Here is a 21,853-nt window from a genome sequence, read left to right on the forward strand (position 1 = left end):
AGCATTGCCTAAACAGTGAAGTCTTCTGTTTCATCTTCCCAATCCCCAACACTAGTTTAGACAAGTGTGGTCCCCCAGCATCAACTAGTTTAGACAGCTGTGGTCCCCCAGCATCCAGATCACCTGGAAATATCCTGGAAATGTACATTATCAGGCCCCTCCCCAGACCCACTGAATCAGAAACTGTAGGGGAGAGGGGCAGCGATCTGTGTTTTAAGAAGCCCTCCAGGTGCTTCTGATCTCCCTAGTTTGAGAACCACTGTGTTGGCTAATTAACTGTCCCCTCTTTTGGTGACCTAAATTTTGCTATAATTTTTTTGCTTTTTATAAGACTCTCACGCTTGATAAATGTGAATCCCTACTTTTAATTCTATAAATGTCAGAAACCACACTTCATTTGCTTTTATATTTATAGCATGTCTCGTAAAATTTGACACATAATAAATATTCAGTAAACGTTGAATGAATGAATGAAATACTCTAAAATTTTTATTAAATACTATTTGTTCTCAATTTTTCTGTTAATGCATACATTTCACTGTTCATATACTCCCTTAAACATCTTTCTGCATGGAAAGAATCAAAAGCCATTTGAAGTTATTCACCCAGTTCAAGATTAGGAAGCCCTCTCACCCTTAAGCATTGTCAAATATTTTGAAAATTTTTAAGTTTCTTCTTTTCAAGAATGTGGCAACTAATGCACTAGTTTATGGTAAATAACAGCTAAAGTTCCCATTCCCATTCAACATGCTTCCTAGATTTCTATTGTGACCACAGTGGTGAAAGCAATCCAGGCTAATGCTGGGTCATTCCACAACCATTAGGTCATAAGCAGCACCACCTTTCCCAGGCAGCCCTTTACCTAGGTTCCTGCCATTTCTATCTCCACATTTCCAGGTGCAGCCAGGCCTATGCTGTTAACACCTTCCTCCCATCCCATCAATGCTGATTTCACGATCTCAGGACACTAAAAGCTAAAACATCGTCACAAAATGTTTGGAGTGTGTGTCACATGTTGCCAGATTATAATTTAAATTTCAACAACAAATCTTTGCTTCATATCTTCTGCTGCTTTAGGTTCCTGGAGTTAACATTCAGTGGCATATGTTAAGGTACAGTTTAGATATTAAGTATTGATTTTTCCCTTAGTGAGGATCATTTATTCATTTTGAACTATGATATATTTCTATTCATTGATTGAAACTTTTTTTTCCTCATTAATCATTTATCAGCTCCAACTTTACCTGACTATGAAGGAGTTGATGCCTCTCTCAATGAAACTGCCACCACAATAACTGTATTGTTGAGACCAGCACAGGCTAAAGGTGCACCTATCAGGTAAGAGGGGGAGGGGATTTTGAGATATTCATGAACTGAACCATTCACTTCTCTGTGCTGTTTCATTTAACAGCTTTGCTCTTTGATTTTATTTTCTCTAGTCCCATTTCATTTCCCTTCCTCTGTTAGCATCTATGGTATATGAGCTTCGAAGGTATTTGTCAGGTATAGAATGAGAAAATAACTCCTGTCCATTGCATTAAATCTGTTATGAATAATTTCATGAGTGATTGAAAAATAGGAAGCTTTGAGGAAATAAAAGGAGAATAGTTAAAATGAATGCAGCCTATGTGACCTATAATTCCTAAATTGTTGCTTATCGGGAATTCCACAGTAAATATTAAAATTCAATTTGCCATTTACTTTATCTATCCAGTATTAAAATCTCCCACCTTATCCTCATCTTGCAGAAATTATGAGCCATGTTATTTTCAGGGATTGAGTCAAATCATTCTAACGACTTTAATTCCTGTGCGTTTGTAATTAGACAGATTGTCCAAAACTTAGGCAAGTTTCCATTTGAAACTTGTAGATTTTGTGGATACTTTTGTTTTCATACTTCTGTTGAGAAATAAATCAAGGCACAGAAATTAGTGCAGGTATTTCATAATTGAGTTATATCAAGTTGTTTACATATTCATTAAAAAATAAAATTAATCTTTGTTCTATGTGTAAAATGAATACATTTGACCTTATGAGCACATATTAACCATTTAAATAATCCTATATCATTGGAAAGGAAGAAATATTTTTGTTAATTTAAAAAAAAATTGATAAAAGAACCTGAGTCCATAAAGGAGACTCTTACCTCATGTCTGGCTGAAAATCACGGTAATACCACACCAGAGAAAAAGAGATGATTGGATACATTTGTAATATAAACACTTGTGAAACACTGGCTACTTGAAAATGCAAAGTCCATACTGCTATTCATGAATGAGTGATCTGTGAGTGAGTCTGATTGCTGATCCAAAGGAGAAAGAGAAAATGCCTGCATTCAACATCGTTTACTATTGACCAGTAATCAGAGTCATTCACATTTTCCTACCTGTGATAAAATTTACTTCATAGTTGTTCAGTTCTGCTACTGTTTAATGAGCTACCAGTTACTTGCAATTATCTTTTAAGAGTTAGATATTTGAGTGAACTCAGCTTTACTTAATGTGAGCTGCACACACAGTATATTATTATTATTGCACAATAGTGCTACATAATGTAAATTACCCTCTTTATTAATTTAATCAAATTATTACACAAACATTAACGGACCATGAATTTTGTGCCAGACACTGTGCTAAGCATTGTAAATCAAAGATAAAATGATCACAACAAAACACAAACCTTTGCCCAGATTTGTCATGGACGATGAGAGGGGCCGGCAGCCTTGTAAATCCTTTGCTCATAGTTGGTGTTCACAAACTTTATTGTATTAGTGAGTATATTATCGATAACATGTTTTTAAGTCAAAAGTCTTTCTTTGATTTTATTTACATTTACTTACCACAAAATTTCTAATTTCCAGGAATACTACAAGAAGAAATAATTAAATATTTTTTAAAATAAAAAGTTTTTTAAAAGAATGTTACTACCAAGAAAAAATCTGTTTCCCAACTGACTTGCCCAGCTACTTGGGATCACCCATAGGTGGGGGCCGGTGGCAGGACCAGACTGGTCTAGTCAAGCTATTAGGCTTCAGATGAGCCCTGCCTCCTTTGCTTGTTTGACTCATCCAGTCGGGTAATCTTGTCTTCCTTCCTCTGACCACATTCCTACCTTCAACACTGCTACCAGTAACTGGAGCCTGATCTTGAGGCTCATCTTGTCCAATGCTCGAATTTCTTTGAAAATGAGGACGCAATTTGATGTAATCCATTTTCATATCACTGTATTTATGGTACTTCAAATCTTTGATTGGATCCTCATCACTTCCTTCAGATTCTTGAAACTATTTGACTTTCTACCCAATTTCTTTTTTATTTATGTCAGTCTATCAGAATCTCTTTTCTGCTAATGCTTGTTGCCATTCCACTTTGTCTGTGGCCCATCACCTCCCCTCTGGATAAAAGCCAGACCTGTTTACCACCTAGCTAAACCTCCTTAGAGTATCCATTTGTTAGCTTTGTCTGCTATCACAGGCCCTAAATACTAGGTTCTATCTTCCCCTACTTTACAGTACTACTAGCCTCTGCCAGACTGCATTTTACCATCAGTTTGTTCCAACTCCAGTGGAAATATAAATCTTTCTCCTCTGGTCTTCCTAATGTCAAACAAACTCCAATTTCCAAAGCCTCTGTTATAGCGCATAGGAAATCCTTGTTACGCAGAGTTTGTACATTTAGTTTAGTTTAGTTGTATCAAAAAAGCTAAAATTACCAATGGTTTCCATATAAATTTATTGATTTAATAGCATTCAATATGTGCCAGAAGCTGAGATGGATACTTAGAATAGAAATCATGAAAGGAAATGTAGTATGTACCCTCAAGTGGAGGTGGTAGACTCATAAATGAATGGTAACAATGCAGTATGATAAGTGAAGTGACAGCAGTTAGAAAATGTGGTACTAGAGCTGAGTTTTGAAGGAGAAGTAGAAATGAGCTTAGCCAAGGGTCACTTGGAGGAGAGGGGAGAGGTTGCTCAGAAGAAAAGGGACAATGGGCTTTCCAAACGACCACAAAGAGAAAGACTGGATATGTGACATAGTGTAGCGTGTTCTATTGATAGAACAGCAAGTAGTTCAGGTCATTGAGAAGGAAGGGTGTGTGGGAGAAGTAACAGGAGCTGAGATTGGAGAAATAAGCAAGAGCCCTAGCAAGAGGCTGTTTAGTGTCCGTCTAAAAACTGAAGGTGGCCACAGAAGGATTTTAAGTGGAAACTATCTTGAGCAATTGTATATTCATAGAAAGATCACTCTGAGTAGAAACATGGAGAATGAACTGAGGGTAAACCAGACCTGAAGGCCCAATGGTCTCAATGAGAAGAGCTACTGGATCACACTACAATGAAAGCAATGGAAATGCAGGTGAGGCTGTGCCTCCCATATAAGGTTTTACTGTGGTAGGGTGTATAAAGCTTGGTGAGAGGAGTGATAGAATGGAGACTATGGGTGAGAGATGATGGTAGCTTTTATTCTAGAAGTGATAACAGAGCAAAAAGTCATCTAAGAATTCAAGATATTGGTTTTTTGAGGTTTTTAAGTAATAACAAATATTTTTATTGTTTTATTTGATTGCTACCCCAAATCAAACAAAAGGCGTGCTCTCTCTTTGGAATGAGTTCTTTGGTATATTATAAATTATATAATATTTTTGTATATTTGCCTATCTTACCAATGCTTTAACCCAGCTTTCTTTCTAAGGTGTCATGATGTGTACAAAATATTGTACACCCCAGTGAAAAATCCTGTTCTGAATAATGCAGAACTCAGTATCACCAACCACTTTGTTCTTCAGTATTCATTAAGATGGTGTCCATATGCTAACGTAAAACTTGTGCAATGTAGTTCTGGCAAGTGTGGTTCTTTGACAAAATTAATTTTTGAATATATAATCATTCTAAAGGTTGAAAGTTGACTTAAGTAGACCTTTGAATCTCCTTACCAACTTTTTGAGATCTAGCCTGAAAACTGTCCTCACTTGACAATCATTACTACGATTCAAAATGAATATTACCCACATTTGGAATCAGTTCCCTAGAATGCATCATTTATTTTTTTCTGAAACATTTTATATTCTTCTTAAATGAACTCAAGTTCTAACCTGAGTAGGTATAATTATAAATTAGAATGTGTAGAATGTCCCATTTATTAAAAGATTGATCCAATGTAACTATGTTTTCAAATAGCAGCAGAATATTGCTAAAACACAGAGAAGAATTCCTCATTGGTGAACTCAGTTTATTGTAAGGTGTAATAATGAATGTGTGTTTTATCACAGCATTTTCCAAATATAAGCTCTACCTATTTTAAGCTGGCAGGAAGCTATCTATTCTAGGGTATAACTAAATGTTTATTTTGTAGGTAAAACCTAAACTTGCATTTTAAAATATTAAGTACCATATATTTTTAGATAGGTAACTAGGATATAGTCATGAAATGCCATCAAAACCATCATTTCTTCCACAGTTATATTAGGAAAAGAAATTGTCTGATGCTCAGTATTAGCTTAACAGAAATACGGATCAGAATATAGAACTGAGTTTAGTTGGAGTTCAAAACTTGTATGTTGGAGTTATTCCCTGGGTCAGTTGGTCACATATACACAGCTTGAAACATTAGGACTACCGTCCTCATAGATCTGCAGAATATTTCATTACATCTGAGAATTTTAAAGAGATCAAATAGTTGCATCTGATTTTTCTTGCCACTGTCATGACACAGAACTTACTTGAATTCCAGATAAAAGTGCTTTGAAATTTAAACAAAGATGGAAATAATCCTTTTGGCCCATTTTATGGGCACACAGGTCATGTGGTCCAAATAAAATCGAATAGATGTTATTTTAACTTAATGTTTATTCTATAGAATCATAGTAGGTAGAATTTTTTTTTCTAACAGAAACCATGAGGAGGTGTGCCCTTTGTGTTAAATCTTCTTTCCAGCCTTTAGAGGACTTCAGCCCAGCCAACAACTTTTGTGACCTTGAGAAACTCTGAGCCAGAACCCCTAGCTGAGCCACTCCCAAGTTCCTGATCCCTAGAAACTGTGGGATAATAAATGCCTGTTGTTTTGAGCCACAGAGTTTGGGGATAACTTGTTATGCAGCAGGAGATAACTAATACAAGCACCCGCAAAGCTGAAGCTTTCTCTTCCTTCAGGTTTCTGCTTAAAGGGCACATAGGTCTTTCTTGACCACTGCTTATAAAATAGAACTCTTCATCCTGTCATTCCCTATGCCCCATCTTGATTTATTTTTCTTTATTGTTTTTATCCCCTCTTCAACATATGTGTAGTTTTTTAAAAAATTTATTTTTATTTTTTTATATTTCCCTAGTAAAATGTAAGTTTCATGAGAGGGGAGACTTTTACTACTATGCTCATTATTGTAACCTCAGCACTTAAAATGGTGCATGGATACTATTATAATAGTATAATACCAGATAATATTTGTAACATAGCATGGTAGTGATAAAAGCAATAAATATTATAAGACAGTGGTTCTTGGCCTTTTCTCAACCCCAGAATTCCTGAGGGATACTACTGATGGTACCTATCAGTGCATCTGTGGCATTATCATTTGTGGGTGGATTAAGGACTAAATTGAAAAGGCATCCCACATGACTGAGTTCTACCCATAGTTCACCCTTTTGTTACCTCTACCTCAAGAATTACTTCCATTGGCTTTAGGAGACTGAGTGAACTAGTTAGAGAAGGCTTTATGTCAGAAGTAGAAAAGCTAGAAAAGGAGAAAGGAGGAAACTCTTTGACAGTATATTTGGTATGTTTAGGTAACAATGGTCATACAAGTTTGAGATGGATGATATACATTAGGAGGTAGTGAGAGCAAGATGGAGATACCAGGATGTGGTAAGATATTAACCCCAGTGTAGTGAGAATAGATTTTGATAATGGGAGAGCATCACATAATTTTGACAAAGCTGAGTGTTGGAGAAGAGTAGTTAATGTCCAGAGTGGTGTTTTAGGAAAATATCAGCAGTGTTCAAAATGATTCTCTTTTGCATTCTCCATGAACAGTTCATGGCATACAGAGAATACTCAAAAGATAATTGACAGAATGTATGGTTAGGTAGGTGGGTGCCTAGATTACCTGAAGGAGAAAATGAAGGCAAGAAAACTAGACCAGTAATATGAACATTAAGTTATAAATACCTCCCTAATGATGGAAGCAATAGGGATGAAAAGAAATGGTATATTGCAAGGGAGCTAGAACATGATTAAAAATAAAATTGGTTAAACTTAATGCCAGCATTTTGAGCTTTGTTGATTCAGGAACTAATAGTTCCTCTTACAGAAATAGGAAAGTTGTGATAGACCTGGATTGTATGTTTAAGGAGTGAAGAAATGGAGAGCAGGAAATGTGATGTGCACCAAAATGGTCATTAAACCTTTACTTCTGTGCATTATCAAAATGTTGGCATTGGGGCAGTCAGTAGGAACAATGGTGGTTATGAGATCTTGGGAAGTCTATCGATGAGAGGAACTGTAAAACATTGGAGCTAGGGACTTTCTCCTGAAGCTTTAAGCGGACATTTTAGATAAAAAATGAGGAAGTATACAATTGTATAATTTGTTATTTGATATCACCTAGAAGTTGTACAAGCGAAAACTTAAACCGGAATCACAGAGGGTATACTTTCTAATGGGTTAAAAAAAAAATCCATTGTAGGTTGTTATAGGTGACTTTGAGTTCATCTCCAACATTTTTAAACATTAAATAATGAAGAATATCTACCATGTCTATCATATAATTGCTTTGAGCTAATGGCAAAATCCCTGTGTATATTTTTTTTACAGTCTTATAACTGAAGGGAAATTGTATGATGAGAAGTCATTATTTGGCCTCCTAAAAAACTAAAAATGACTACCTACCAATGTTTAATCAAACTAAATTACAGTATAGTGAAATCATTTTTAGTTTTTTGACATAAAGAAATCATATTTTGAGTATTAAGTAAAGATTCATGATGCCAGTATATTGATTTTAACTTAATTGTAGAAATATTTTAAAAATTAATTAAAAGGAATGGGGAAATATGAAATATAGGTAGAGTGAATAAAACTATCCAGTGGCTTTGGAATATTTAAATTTGCCAGAGTACTAAGCTCAAATAATATTTAGATCTTGCTAGAGTTAAGTACCATTAGGTAATTAGACCCCACAAGGATGAAAGAGCACAGACCCATTGCATGTAATCAGTCAAGTCACTTCTAATTTGATTTCCCATTCCTTATTTTCTGTCCTTTAATTAATTTGTATTGATAAATAAGAAAGTAGCAGGGAAAAAACAACTTTAGAAAAATGTGGAATATGTGGTAAAGAACAACCTACTCAGACAAATTGAACAATGAAGGTAAGATCATTTATTTTAAAAAGAACTTTATAATTTTTAGTTTGGGGCTCCATCTCAAGTTCGATGAGATCTTTCCCAAAGAGCAGATCGTACCTTTTCTTCCTTTACTCCCCTCCAACATCGGCAGTTTGCTTTTGTTCTTAATAGATCTGAAGAGACAAGCTGTCTTGTGTGAAGTTCCTGAATTTGGAATGTACAACCTATGTCATTTTAATAGAATTAGTTAAGACTGAATGTTCACCAGATGTTCTGGATTTTTCTAGAGGTATGGACTAATTAACAAGGAATTTATTTTTAAAGATTAGGTTAAATGATTAACAAGGATAGGTAATTATTATTATTGCCCATTAGCGCAAGAATATAAGGTTAGATTTATTTGAGGAGTGTGCATGTGAGAGTTTATCTGCACATATGTATGTATCCACAGGATACACAGATGTATAACATACAAATAGAGATTCTAAATTAAAAATAAACAGAAAAAGAAAAGACTAGGTTTGCCTAACATACCATATGTCAGCTATGATCTCGCTCCTTTTTTTTTTTCTCTCCAAGGGCTATGCTTATGTATTTCCTATATTTTAAAAGTGACAAGTGCCTGCTCCACAGACCCCTCAGAGAGCATGTATCTTGACAATAGCGTTCCCTGGAGCTTAGAGACCCAACTTGGCAGAGGTATAGAGAATGATGCAGTACATATAATTTCAAATAACATAGAATTCTGCCTTAGTTACTTGCCCAAATCTCAATTTCTGACATTTGTACAATTTCTGTCCTATTTCTAAAGGAAAGGAGATGGATACCAACCTACCAATTTCTTAGCATTATTTTAATGGAAAATGGGAACTTGAATAATTAGGAAGAAAAGAAAATCTTTAATTTATAAAGCTCCTTTCTCTTAATCTATGTTAAGTTTTCTGTTTCTAGGTATAACAGAGTTTATATTAAGTTAGAGTTTTATACTAGATTCTAAAGTGGCATAAAATTTAATGTTTAATTGCCTTCGATGCAAATTTTATCTCTCTCTCGCCTTTCTTTATTTTTTGGAAGTTCATTAAAGAAAATATTCTATTGCTGCTGGAGATCCCTTGAATAGAAACTGGTTTCTCTGTATAGAATGAGCATATTTGCCTGGAAATTCAAGATTCAAACACACATACCTACACACAGCTTATTTATATTTAATTTATATGTGACCATAGTGCCTTCTCTCATAATTGTCAGGAATTTTAAAATATATTTCTTTTAAATTCATAATATATATGTAATATACAAAATATATAAAAATATATTGATAATGTCAATTTTCTCAGTTGTACATTACCTAAAAACAGTTTGCCTAAAGAATGTTCTACAAAGAAAATTATTAATATACCAGTTGCAGAAATTGATTAAAATTTTAATTAGTGATGAGGCAGATCTTTATTTTAAAGTTGCATTATTTTCTCTCTCCTTTCCTCTGTAAAAGATTAGCTATTAGAGAAAAGTTTTAAGACTTTTAAGAAAGGTATTAGAAGGTTTAAGTTTGAGGTTTAATAGGCCAAATGCCATCTGTTCCTACAATTTGTAACATTTTATTATTAACAACTCTAGCAGAAGGAGGCAGTCTATTTCGGTGGCGAGGACAGATTTCTGTCCATCTGTGCCCGTATTGCAGTGTGTCACTTGTGCTTTAGATCTGCATAGCTCTGAGCCGAAGTTGATGCCATGGCAAGGTCAAGAGGTGGAGAAGCCTGTCAGCACATTCTGTCTCTAACGCTATGACAATCACAAACTGGGGCTTCAAGCCCCGCCCTGAGGCAGTCACTCTGTTGGGCCTTGGAGCTGGGCCTTCCACACTATGATTTCAAAGGAAAATGTTAACTTTAAACCTTTTAAAATATCAGACAAAGAACTTAATGTATGATGTGTCTCTGCTTAATGTCAGGTTCCTTATTAGGGTGGTTCATCTCTCAACATTTAAAAATGCATAGAGTTCTGTGGTGATTCGTCTTTTTTTTTTTTTTTTTTTTTCTTCAGGTCCTTAGTAATTACATTGGGGTTAGAGGGAAGCAGAATCCATGTGAAATTCTATTTTACTGCGAAATAGCTTGAAAACCAGAATGCAGGAGGTTAAGTCTGACTTGAAAGACTTTGAAACGTTGCGTGTTGACATTAAGTACCCTGTTCCTTTTTTGAGAAATCTCACTATCTAGAATCTCTAAATGTGTGCTTTTTTTTTTTTTTTTCTTTTTCCAAAAAGTGCCTATCAGATTGTTGTGGAGGAACTGCACCCTCACCGAACCAAGAGAGAAGCCAGAGCCATGGAATGCTACCAGGTTCCTGTCACATACCAAAATGCCATGAATGGGGGTGCACCGTACTACTTCGCTGCTGAACTACCCCCAGGGAATCTTCCCGAACCTGCCCCATTCACGGTGGGCGATAATAGGACCTATCAGGGCTTTTGGAACCCCCCTTTGGCTCCACGCAAAGGATACAACATCTATTTCCAGGCAATGAGCAGTGTGGAGAAGGTGAGCTTCCTCCAAGATTTTGCTTTTTCACTGACCTGAGGAAAAGCTGCTGTCGAATTTTATAAATACTCAGTAACATTTGTCAGGTGAAAAAAATAAAAAGTGAGAAACAATCGGTGTGTAGGGGGTGTGTTGTTTCTGTTCCCAGCAACATGCACGGTTTGGGGCCTACTGTAGGGCTGGGGCCCCATGCCAATTACATCGCACAGCATTCCTGTTTCCTAGTAACTGCTTCTCCTTGAGCGCTCTTCAGGAAAGCCCACAAGGGCAATGGTGAGTAAAATGATTTGAAAAGGTGGATGCGCTGCTGCCGGGACTCCAGCCCCAATAAATATGGAGCATTGTTTTGTCTTCTTTGCTCAATAGTGGCACGCTTCAGAAGATTAAATTTACTGCAGGATAAACAGAATGCGTGTTCCACAGCAGGCTAATAAGCCCTTATAAACTTTTCAGGGGTTACAAGCCAAATAGCAAATAACTAGTAACAGTCCTCTGATTACAAAGTAATAGGGCGCCTGAGGTATATCGTGACAAAACCGAAACAGAAGGCAGCTTGGCGAGGGTGGAATGCTGTGCGGTTAAAGAAGTCTCTTTTCCATCTCCCTGGCTGCCCTTCTTCTTCCCATTCTGGACACAGTTGTTTTTGAACACTGCCATGGATCCCAAATGAGTATTGAAGAGGGAAACACAACAGGAAGTTAGAAACTACCAGTGGTTCCATACGTGGGGAAATAACCTGGCCTTTCATGTCTCATGCTCTTCTCTTGAAAGATTTTCTTTCCTAAAACATTTTTTTTTTTTTTTGCAGGGCGGTGTAGAAAAAAAAAATGTTGAGAGTAGAAACCTTCTACAACTTAAAATTCAATAGAAGAATGACATTTTTATGTACTTGTAGCTATATAGGAAATTGCTGGGTTTGGGTAATTGAGTCCCTGAGGTGGGTAACTGGCAGATGTGAAATATGTGCTATCCAATTGCAAAAGCCCTATTATATCTTGGAAGAGTTTCATTGGAAGATATAACAATCCATTTGCATTTCTGTAAGGGGCCGTGAGAACTTAGGGTATTGACTGGCTGCTTTTGAATGCAAGCTTTATCTTTGTGCTTACCTGCATGGCTGGTTTACAGTATATGGAAAGAAAAATGCCACAGCATCTTCTAAGATGTACTTCAAAGCCAGAGGCTGCTCATGTTTTAAAATGCTCTTCTCATCTTCTAGTTTATTTTTACCTAAGTGGGAGTTGGCTGCCCACTTCCCACCCACACATCATTCCATGCCACTACCATGATGGGACTGCTCAAAAAAGAGACAACCATGGAAGTTTTATTCCATTCTGGGTATAAAGTAGCATGGTTCAGTGTCTGGGTATTCATCTTTAGAAAGGTGAGAGATTCCAAATTAACTTTTGTTACTTGGTCTGTGGTATGAGAGAAGTGTTAATGAATGTCTGTTACTTACAAAGAATTTTCTCTGGCACTCTTTAAAAGCTTTGATATGAATTTTCTCTTCTAATTGCTAATATATCTACATGTGGTTTAATCAAAGTACAGAGTAGCAAGAATATATTTCACAGTTATCTTGGAAAAAAGTTTTAAAATTGACATGGCTCCTGTCAGCAGAGGCTGGTAATCCTGATAGACTTAACAGCAATTGCTTTTAGGAAATCAAAGTCCCTTTGAGCCTTTATGGGCATGTGAAACAGTTTCTTGGAGCTTACTAGGAAGGCTTCAGGTCACAGTTAAATAATAGAAGTGCAGATTTTCATTTTTAATTACTAATTTCCCCCTCAATGCTTTATTTTGTTTAATTTAAAAATAACAAATGCCTAAGAGAAAAGTATATAAAGTCTTGGTTTATCAATCTATAGAACTGCTCAAGATGGAGTTACAAATGCACCTTGAAAACGGATAGCCTCTGTTTTGTTCACTGTCTTTAACATCTTTTCCAACCTCTTGTACATTCAAAGATATAAGCTGAATGAACTAAATCCTGAAGGAATGAGGTGCAGACCTAGTGCTGTGTTCCACACCCTAGTACCACCCCACAACATTTAAAAACAGAAGAAAAAGAGATTTTTTAAATTCTGAAATGTCTTGTCTTTTACCATTTCTACTTCTACTTCCTCAATCCCATCTGTCTAGCAAGAGGAGGAAAATAATCCCACCAAGAAATATTTAATCCCTAACAACTAAATTAAAAAGGAGAAAAGAACAGATAAAATATGCTGCAACTGTGATGCAATTTTTTGATGATCTTTCTAACTTTCATCATTTAGCTCTTTAGTCATGCTGAGATCCAAGTGAAAGTATATAATGTTCAGCTTTGGTCTGAGTCTACAGCTACGAGGTGAAAATGAAATTTATATTTGGGGGACTTCCCTGGTGCTGCAGTAGATGAGACTCCATGCTCCCAATGCAGGGGGTCTGGGTTCGATCCCTGGCCAGGGAACTAGATCCCACATGCCTGCCGCAACTAAGAGTTCGCATGCCACAGCTAAGGAGGCTACATGCCTCAAATAAGGAACCCTGCTGCAACTAAGACCTGGTGCAACCAAATAAATAAATAAATTTTTTTTTAAAAAACAGAAAGAAATTTATATTTGGGTCTGATTTGTATTAGCTTTGCAAATACATTTTTCTTTCTGATCATTCAGAAAGTACAGTAAATGCAAATAGAATGCTATACTGCTTGTCCCAGACAAGATAGCCTGTTTCATTACAAGGTGAAGACAGATACCTACACCTTTAGAAAATACTAAAATTTTTTAAAGTTATTTTAGATTTTTAAAAAATCTCTGCATGAACATAAATAAAGAATCATGTCCTTAATACCGCTATTCTATTCTTTATAAACCTGTTTTATAACCCCAGATTGATCTTCATACTAGTTATAGTTTATGAAATATCTATAACTGACCGTTTTCTTTCATTTTTTTTTTTTCTCCCTCAGGAAACTAAAACCCAGTGTGTAAGAATTGCTACCAAAGGTAAGAGGTTTGCTTTTTTTTTTCCCCCAAATTCCATTCACCAACTTTCTAAAATGAAAGAGCTTTTTCCCTGTTTCAGGGCTAATTAAAGGTGGCACTTCTATTACAGAGTATTTGTAGTAGGGCCTAGTTAAACTGCCAGCCAAGTTCTCTGACTCACTTGGGTGTCTTTAACATGTAATGGAGTGACACTTTCCATCCTCTAGTATTTGACTGGAGTCTTGTTTTGAGAATAGGAAAGATTTAGAAAACTTTAGAAGGACTTGTTTCTGCCATTTAGTATCTGAAAGGTCTTGTGCTGCTGATCAGCCAACATATTAGGAAAAGCTCAGCAATATCAGCTGAAAATAGCATATTCCTTATTTAAAAACCTCTGTTACTTTCTGTGGTAGACAATCAAACACAAAAAGATGGAGCTAGTCTAGGCATATGCAAGGGTATGGACAGAGACGGGTCCATATTGGTAGTGCAGTTTGATTGAAGATGCTTTACTTTTTTTTTATTTAAAAAAATTTTTTAATCCAACTGATGCCAAGAAATTAGATCTGGGAATAGCCAAGGCTGTTCCTCCTGATATTGCATATTATAGTTTAGTTGCCTTGTTTCTTTAAGAGAAAACATTTTCATCTTTGAATGAATATTTAGAGTTCAGAGTGGGAGAAAGTCTCCTGCATTCACAATGTTTATAATCCTTCACTTAAGAGTTATTTGACTGTGCCAACAAGGGAGAGAGAGCTACTTGGTGTATGTATTCTAGCAAGAGAAATGAGAAAAAGCTGTTCGCATGCAGAGGTAGGGCTCCACAGAGGGTTGGTGCTTTGGGTGGTTTGCTGCCAGAATTAGTATTAGGCCCCCATTCATGAGCAGTAGTTGATTCATTTGGAGTAAAAATGAATGGCCATATTCTGTTTGTGCTGGCATCTTTCCTTTCATCATTTTTCTCCATCTAATCATCAATCTGCTCAATTAAGCATTTGTTTTATACTCTTGATTTGTAAAGGTAATAACAAAAGACTATTCCCTTGACTCATGAGGAGTAATAAAAAAGCTTCACAGAAGAGAAAAAATATACACTTTTTCAATTCAAATACTGAGATTCCTCATGATATTTTAACCAATAAAGCAATCCTAAATGAAGGAAAAGAGAAAGTATATACAGATGCATATAATGTATAGGCATTTATTTTATTTTAAAAGCTTGGCATATGGATCAAGAGTTAAAGTTGAAATTTTTAGAAGATAATAGCAGATGGCATTTAGGACCTATGCTTTTCCGGATTTGAAATAGAACCAGAAATGTAAAATGGTCTCATGTCAGCCTGTGAGAAGTTTTTTAGATATGGATAAATGATTCTAAAATTTAAAATTTTCTTATTCGGCTATTTAATTATTTGCATTTATATAAGCTTAAGTGTCATTTTGTCCCACGCTCAATACAAATAAAATTATGATGACAAATATCATTATATTTTGACTGCAGGAGAGTTGGGATTATGGAAATTAGATTTACCATGTGGCATAGAATATTTGCCAGAAACTCAGAGGTAGTAAGATAGGGTCCATTTGTGGTAGTTTCTTCTTTACCTAATAATCTAGCCCTGCTGTACATCTGGGTCTCAGGTTGACAGTGTGGTTTACTGCGTGAAAGAAATCTGGCCCCAGACTATCTGGGTTCAAATCCTGACTTTGCCCCTTCTTACTGTTCTTTAAAGTTGAGCAAAATATTTAACCTCTCATTCTAAAAATAAGAATGATAGAGTACCTACCCCTTACTATTATTGTGAAGATTAAAATAATTTATATATACAAAATGCCTGAATAGTACCTAGTATACTATAACTATCAGTTAAGAGTTAACTGCAATTTTATCATCACCATAATTATCATAATCCTTTCGTACCTTGCTTCAGAAGGACATAATCTGTGTTTTGTAGTAATGAAAGAAATAAAAATAAAAATGAAACTTAAGTTTTCCTGATAGAGATTACTTGGGGAAAAAGTAAGGGTTTTTTTTTTTTTTTTAATTTGTTTATTTTTAATATGTTTCTATCCAGATCTAATGTAATGCCTTCTCTGGACACTTAGCATTTTTCTACATAGAAAAAAAACACATTATTAAGGTAAAATTACTTTTTGCCTGACTATGTTTTAAACTAACAGCATACAAGTATGGTCAGCTTTGGTATAAAAATTTTCAGTATGAAAATTAAAACGTTTCTGGCAGGGCATGTTGAAGATACACTTATTAAATGACGTAACCATATTGACTAGGAAGCGAAGAAGGAACCTTCTGGGCAAGGAATGATTCAATATTTCACAGGTGTCTAGTATACATAGGCAAAAACCTATTAAGGTGTATACTCAAAATGTGTGTACTGGGGCTTCCCTGGTGGCGCATTCGTTAAGAATCTGCCTGCCAATGCAGGGGACACGAGTTCGAGCCCTGGTCAGGGAGGATCCCACATGCCCCGAAGCAGCTAGGCCCCTGCACCACAACTACTAAGTCTGCGCTCTAGAGTCCACGCGCCACAACTACTGAAGCCCGTGGGCCTAGAGCCTATCCTCCTCAACAAGAGAGGCCACTGCAATGAGAAGCCCGCGCACCACAACGAAGAGTAGCCCCCACTCGCCGTAACTAGGGAGAGCCCGCGCGCAGCAACAAAGACCCAACACAGCCAAAAATAAATTAAAATATAATAAATAAATTTTTTTAAAAATGTGTGCACTGTACTGACTTAGGGCACTGGAAATTCTTGTGGGAAATGTGAAAGAATTTAAAAGCCAAGAACAAGTAGCCCACACACTAGAATAGCATGATCATTTTGAAAATATTTTGACTTGTGAAAATTATTCTAAAAAATTTCCAATGTAATGGATTGTTTCCTGCCTTCTTGGAAGTCACACCTGTTGGTAGCCAACAAAAAAAGAGAATACATACGTTGACTGGTAAAGAAAACATATGAATAATCAACGTCATAATGTCTAAAATAAATAGTGATGTGAATATATATTATGAGACAAAAGAAGCGTTCTGGGAGTTAGGTTCATTGTGGTTGGGATCATTGGTCCTGCTCTCTGACTCACATTTAGTTAAGAAGTCCTTGAGAAGATATGTGTCAGGAATGGAGTGGAAGGGTTAATCTAAATTATACTGGAAATCATGAAAGTCATACCGTTTATAAAATAGCATATCCAAAACCAAAATTGTAAACATACGAAAAGGAATTTAGTCCGCTGCTATCTTTGGAAAGCAAAAAGGAGAATAAGTCTCAGGAAAGGTTTCTTTTGTACATCAAGAAAAAGGGCCAAGCTTGGAAAGTCACTTGTCCAGTGAAGAGCGTCGTGCAACTTGCATGCTCAACATGTATAGGCACAAGTCTCTCTGACCACTGAAAGAACTGACCACTGATATCAGTTTGCTTTATGTCTTTTTACATATAATTTATAACAATGCTCGAAACTGATATACACCCACAAAATTATTTGTAAATTAGCAGCTAAGAATCTTGTGCCATGGTGCCATAAAGAATGTGTACCACTATAACTTTTATTTTTTTCTCAAGGAAACTATTCAGTGAGTGATATTTTAATGGTTAGATTTAAATATGAAAATATTATATGATTATAATAGAAATTACTCAGTGGGTTTTCAAAAGTAGTTCTCAGGAAATATGCTTTATTCATATTAAACTAACAAGAGATGCATTTCAATTGAATTTTTATTTTATCTTGGTCAATAATATCTAGCATATTATATCATTTAAAATATTCTCATTATATAAATAATCATTTATGGAACCACATACTCAATTTACATAAAATTATTCTATAAGCAAGCAAGCATTGATAAGTAATCAAGATATCAAATAATTCCCTAGAATAAAACTAAGAAATAAGACCAATAGTATATGAAATTGAAAGTATTATAATCTGTTTATATAAGTAGTTTACATTTTGAAACTATTTTGATTGTGTCCAATTTCCCCTCATCTGCATTTCTGGTTTTTTTTTTAGAAGAAAACTGGTAACTTAAAATTTTAATTTCGATGGAGGTTCCTCTGTTGGTAAAATCTGTCCATTTCCAATAAAAGCTATCAAGTTTAATAGAACAGAAAAGTGTAATATAAGTAAATTTATTTGAACATAGCATTTAAGGTTAAAAAGAGGATTTTTTTCTTAAGTTAATGAAATACAGCTACTTTTTATGTTGTGACAAACCCTTAAGTTTTCAAGTCAAGAATGGATTTTATTCCAAATCTCCATTTGTAAATAGTTTGCTTTGGCAAACTGCTGTTTGTCTACCCATTAACCATTCTTTGACTTCTTCCAATTTCATTTGGATATCAATATGCCAGTCATGTATTTAGCATTTATTTAATGCCTGTTGTACACCAAACAATGTTCTATGCCTTGGGGATAGAGCAGTAAATAAATATAGACAAAGCCCTAACTTCTATGAACTTAAATCCCAGTAGAGGGAAACAGACCAGACACAAATTCTTTGCAGAGAAATAAAGCAGTAAGTGAGGATAGGGAATGCTGGGACTTGTGTCTAGGGCATTGCTATTTTGTATACAGTTATCAGAGAAAGACACACTGGTGAGATGAAGGAAATGAGGAAGGGACCCATGTAGGGGAGCAGCTTTCACGGCAGAAGGAACACATGCAAAGACCTTGAGGGCAAATTACCTTCGCTGCTCAGGGAAGGTGAGCTCAGACTCGGGATGAATCAGATTGGTCTTAATTAGCGATTCTCAAACTTTAGCTTGAGTCAGAATTACTTGGAGGGCTTGTTAAAGCGGATTGTTGAGCCTCAACTCCACAATTTCTGAATCAGTAGTCCTGGAGAGGGGCTCAAGAATGTGCATTTCTCACAGGTTTGCAGCTGAGACTGATGCCATTGCTCAGGTGACTACACTTTGATAATCACTGGTCTTCCAAGAAAATTTTTTCTTCCTGACTTTTGGAAAGGAGAGATAGCAGAGACTACCCCCAACCCATCCATCTTATTTTGAGCATTATTTTGTAAGGATGTGATATTTAGAAAGTTGAGAACCAAATTGGCTAAAAAGAGGAGAACATCAAAGAAAACAAATAAGCCAACTCAAAGCCCTAACAACTCTGAGCTGAGATACCCATTGCTGGAACTCCTTAACTCCAAATATTTATGTGTGAAAATAATAAATGTCCTTATTATCAAAACCACTACTGGTGGGTAATCTGTTACTTGCAGCAGGTAGTGTCTGAACTGACATTTGATTTTTATTTCCCCTTAGGAATAATAATGAAAAATAGTAGTTTGGTTCCAAGATGAGGTATAAAGGACCAGCTATTTCATGGAACGATTGGAAGAGAGCACTTAAAGTCCATATAACTCAATCATTGACCTTTAAAAGTAGGGAATCTCCTGTTAGGTGTCAGTCTAGAATATCAGGAACCCGTTTGTTGCCTTGGCATATGTACTTTGGTAGGATTATCCTTACTTGGTCCTCGAAGGAGCTGGAAAGGGGGAACCCACATGGTTCTTCTAGAAGCCATGGAAAGAAGAGAATTCCAAACACTAAAGCAAGCATATGTCCATTCATCCATTCATTTAATATCAGCTTATTTATTCTTTTGATAAACCCAAAGTTGACCTGTGATTGTGAAAGGTGTTGGTTTAACTCTTTTGTATATTCCCATCCTGGGAATGGTCTAAATCAGATCATTATTAATTCAGAATATTACTTATATTAAACAGTGATGATATAGGTCTTTGCCAACCCCTCAAAATATCTTGACTTCACTGCTAGCATGCATGTTAAACATGCATTCCAATATTAAGAAAAATTCGCTTGTCACAAAAGAGTAGGTGTGCATGGAAGATTTTATCCAATATATATGGAAGCATACAAACACTGGTAATATTTTATTTACTTTATTCTTTCTTCCTTCCTTTGCTATTTATTCCCTAATTACTGGATAAAGAATAGTTTCTTAAAAAACATTTGCTTCATAGTTTTAGTTTTGTCTTATGCTCCTTTTGTCAAATTTTTTTTTTTTGGTGCCCTTTTCTCTGAGTGTGCAGATGGATGAAAGTGCCTTATTTTAAGTGATCAGGCATTCAAAAATAACAAGCATGAGAAGAAAAAGAACACTTAGCCTGTCAAGAAGTTACAGTAATACCATGGAAGCTCCATTTGGTTGTACCACGTGTGTAGAATCTTTCTGACTGAATTCATTCCCACCATATTTATCACACATGAACTTGAGTACATCTCAACAATCTCGGCTCTTAAATTGCACTCTTGGGCAGTATCCTTCACAGCTGCAGAGAAGGGGGATTTGAAAGTAGGGGTGAGGTCTGAAGAAAAAAATATATTTAATTGGATTTCAGGCTCTAAAACACTAACCTTAATTTCTTAAATTTTACGAAGATGCTTTATATTTTGCCAGCTACATGTTGAAGGAAATGGTAAAGCATCAGGAAGAAATTTTCAGATCCATTTATACCGCTTTTTATGCTGATGGAAACTAAGGTCAACTGTGATACTTTAGTCTGGCTATTAAGAAATTCTGGGTAGGGGTGGGGCTTTTCTTGGTCCTGAGGATAGAATTAGCTTTGAGGAAGCTGCCAGCTCTTCTGAAAAATTGTAATCAGCAAGAATAACTTTGTTCTTCCTCTGAATGCCTAAGTACTTTGGCTGGTACTCACACCCCTTTCTCTCCCAAAGGAAAAGAATGTGCATCATTCTTCTTGCCTATTGTATCTATGTACTCGTTTTCAAAAATTAATCTGATTTGGGGTTTCATTTTTCTTCAACTCAGAAGGGAGGGAATTGCAGGAAAGTATATTGGTAATAGACTACAGCCCGAGGAAAACGAAAGTATATCTAAGTGAAACCAAGCAGGGAGGAAGTACAATTTTAATAAAGCTTAAATCAGTGATTCATGGCTTGGAACTAACCTCTGTCAGGCAGCAATATTTCCTGGTGCTCTGTCAAAGGCCTTATCATTGTAAATTCTTTTTTTTTTTTAATACAGAGAAAGTTACTAAAAATTAACAGCTAGTAGATTTTTTTCAACTTATTTGCAAAGCTAAAATATTCCTTTGCTTTTAAAAAACTAGAGTAGAAGAAAAGCATAATATTTCTACAGTGAAGTCAAAGGCTAATGATTCTCCAAATTATATATTATTCCGAAATTTCTTAGGATGAAGAACTGTCTAGATGGAGTGTAAGGTTTATGAGGGTAGGGGTAACATCCGCTTACATTTGTGAAGTCCATGCCTGATATTTAATATAAATGCAGTCTCTTTGGAATGAATGAATATTATTGTCCAGAATTATTTCACTTTTCAATGCCTTGAAGATATATTAGTCGTCTTCTTTTACTACGGCTCTGTTTTATTGACATACTTGAGTAATAATTTGAAGTGTTTCTTTTTAATCTACAGAAAAAGAAAAAAATTAATGAATAAAAAGTTTGCCCTCTTGGTATTCCAAGTCAGTTTTTGCTTCCCTTCCATCTAAACTATACTACAGTCTTAGAATGTAAAAAAAATTATGTAGAAAGAAAAGTTTTGCTTGAGTTATTCATTTTATTTTTTCTTATATTAATTTTTACCTTTTTCTTTATGAGGAGAGTAGGTTTAGAAAGTAGTTAAAGACTAGAAAAACTAGAATAAAAATTGTGTGTGTAATCTAAGTATGTATGCTGTGTAAGTATTCTGCTAAAGTAATGGGCAGTTTCCAAAAACAGAAAAGTTACTGATGGGAAATTTCTGGCTAGTGATGATTTTTAATTCATTTTAAGAAGCCAATTGAACTTTATTAACTTATTATTATACTTATTTCTTATAATTTTTAGCAGTTGTACATTAAGAAAATATTACTAGTTTATTTTGCAGACATTTTAGAAATTTCAAGAGCATTTCCTCTATTTTTGTAACAAACTATTTTTGAAATTGAAAATAATGCTTACATACACACACCTGTTATATATAG

The 21,853-nt window shown here is 35.4% G+C and overlaps 1 protein-coding gene across 6 annotated transcripts in view; it reads left to right on the forward strand.

Moving 5' to 3' along the window:
- The window catches only part of PTPRK (protein tyrosine phosphatase receptor type K), a 546,316-nt gene that overhangs the window by 441,549 nt on the left and 82,914 nt on the right, over window positions 1–21,853 (forward strand). For all 6 annotated transcript variants that reach the window (XM_082406089.1, XM_082406090.1, XM_082406087.1 and 3 more), the window contains exons 11-13: window positions 1,233–1,338; window positions 10,608–10,881; window positions 13,832–13,868. In XM_082406089.1, coding sequence (XP_082262215.1) covers window positions 1,233–1,338; window positions 10,608–10,881; window positions 13,832–13,868 — 417 coding nt within the window. The remainder of the gene's footprint in view (window positions 1–1,232; window positions 1,339–10,607; window positions 10,882–13,831; window positions 13,869–21,853) is intronic.

The sequence above is a fragment of the Balaenoptera borealis genome (genome assembly GCF_965194805.1).
Source record: "Balaenoptera borealis genome assembly, chromosome: 9".
Lineage (NCBI taxonomy): Eukaryota > Metazoa > Chordata > Mammalia > Artiodactyla > Balaenopteridae > Balaenoptera > Balaenoptera borealis.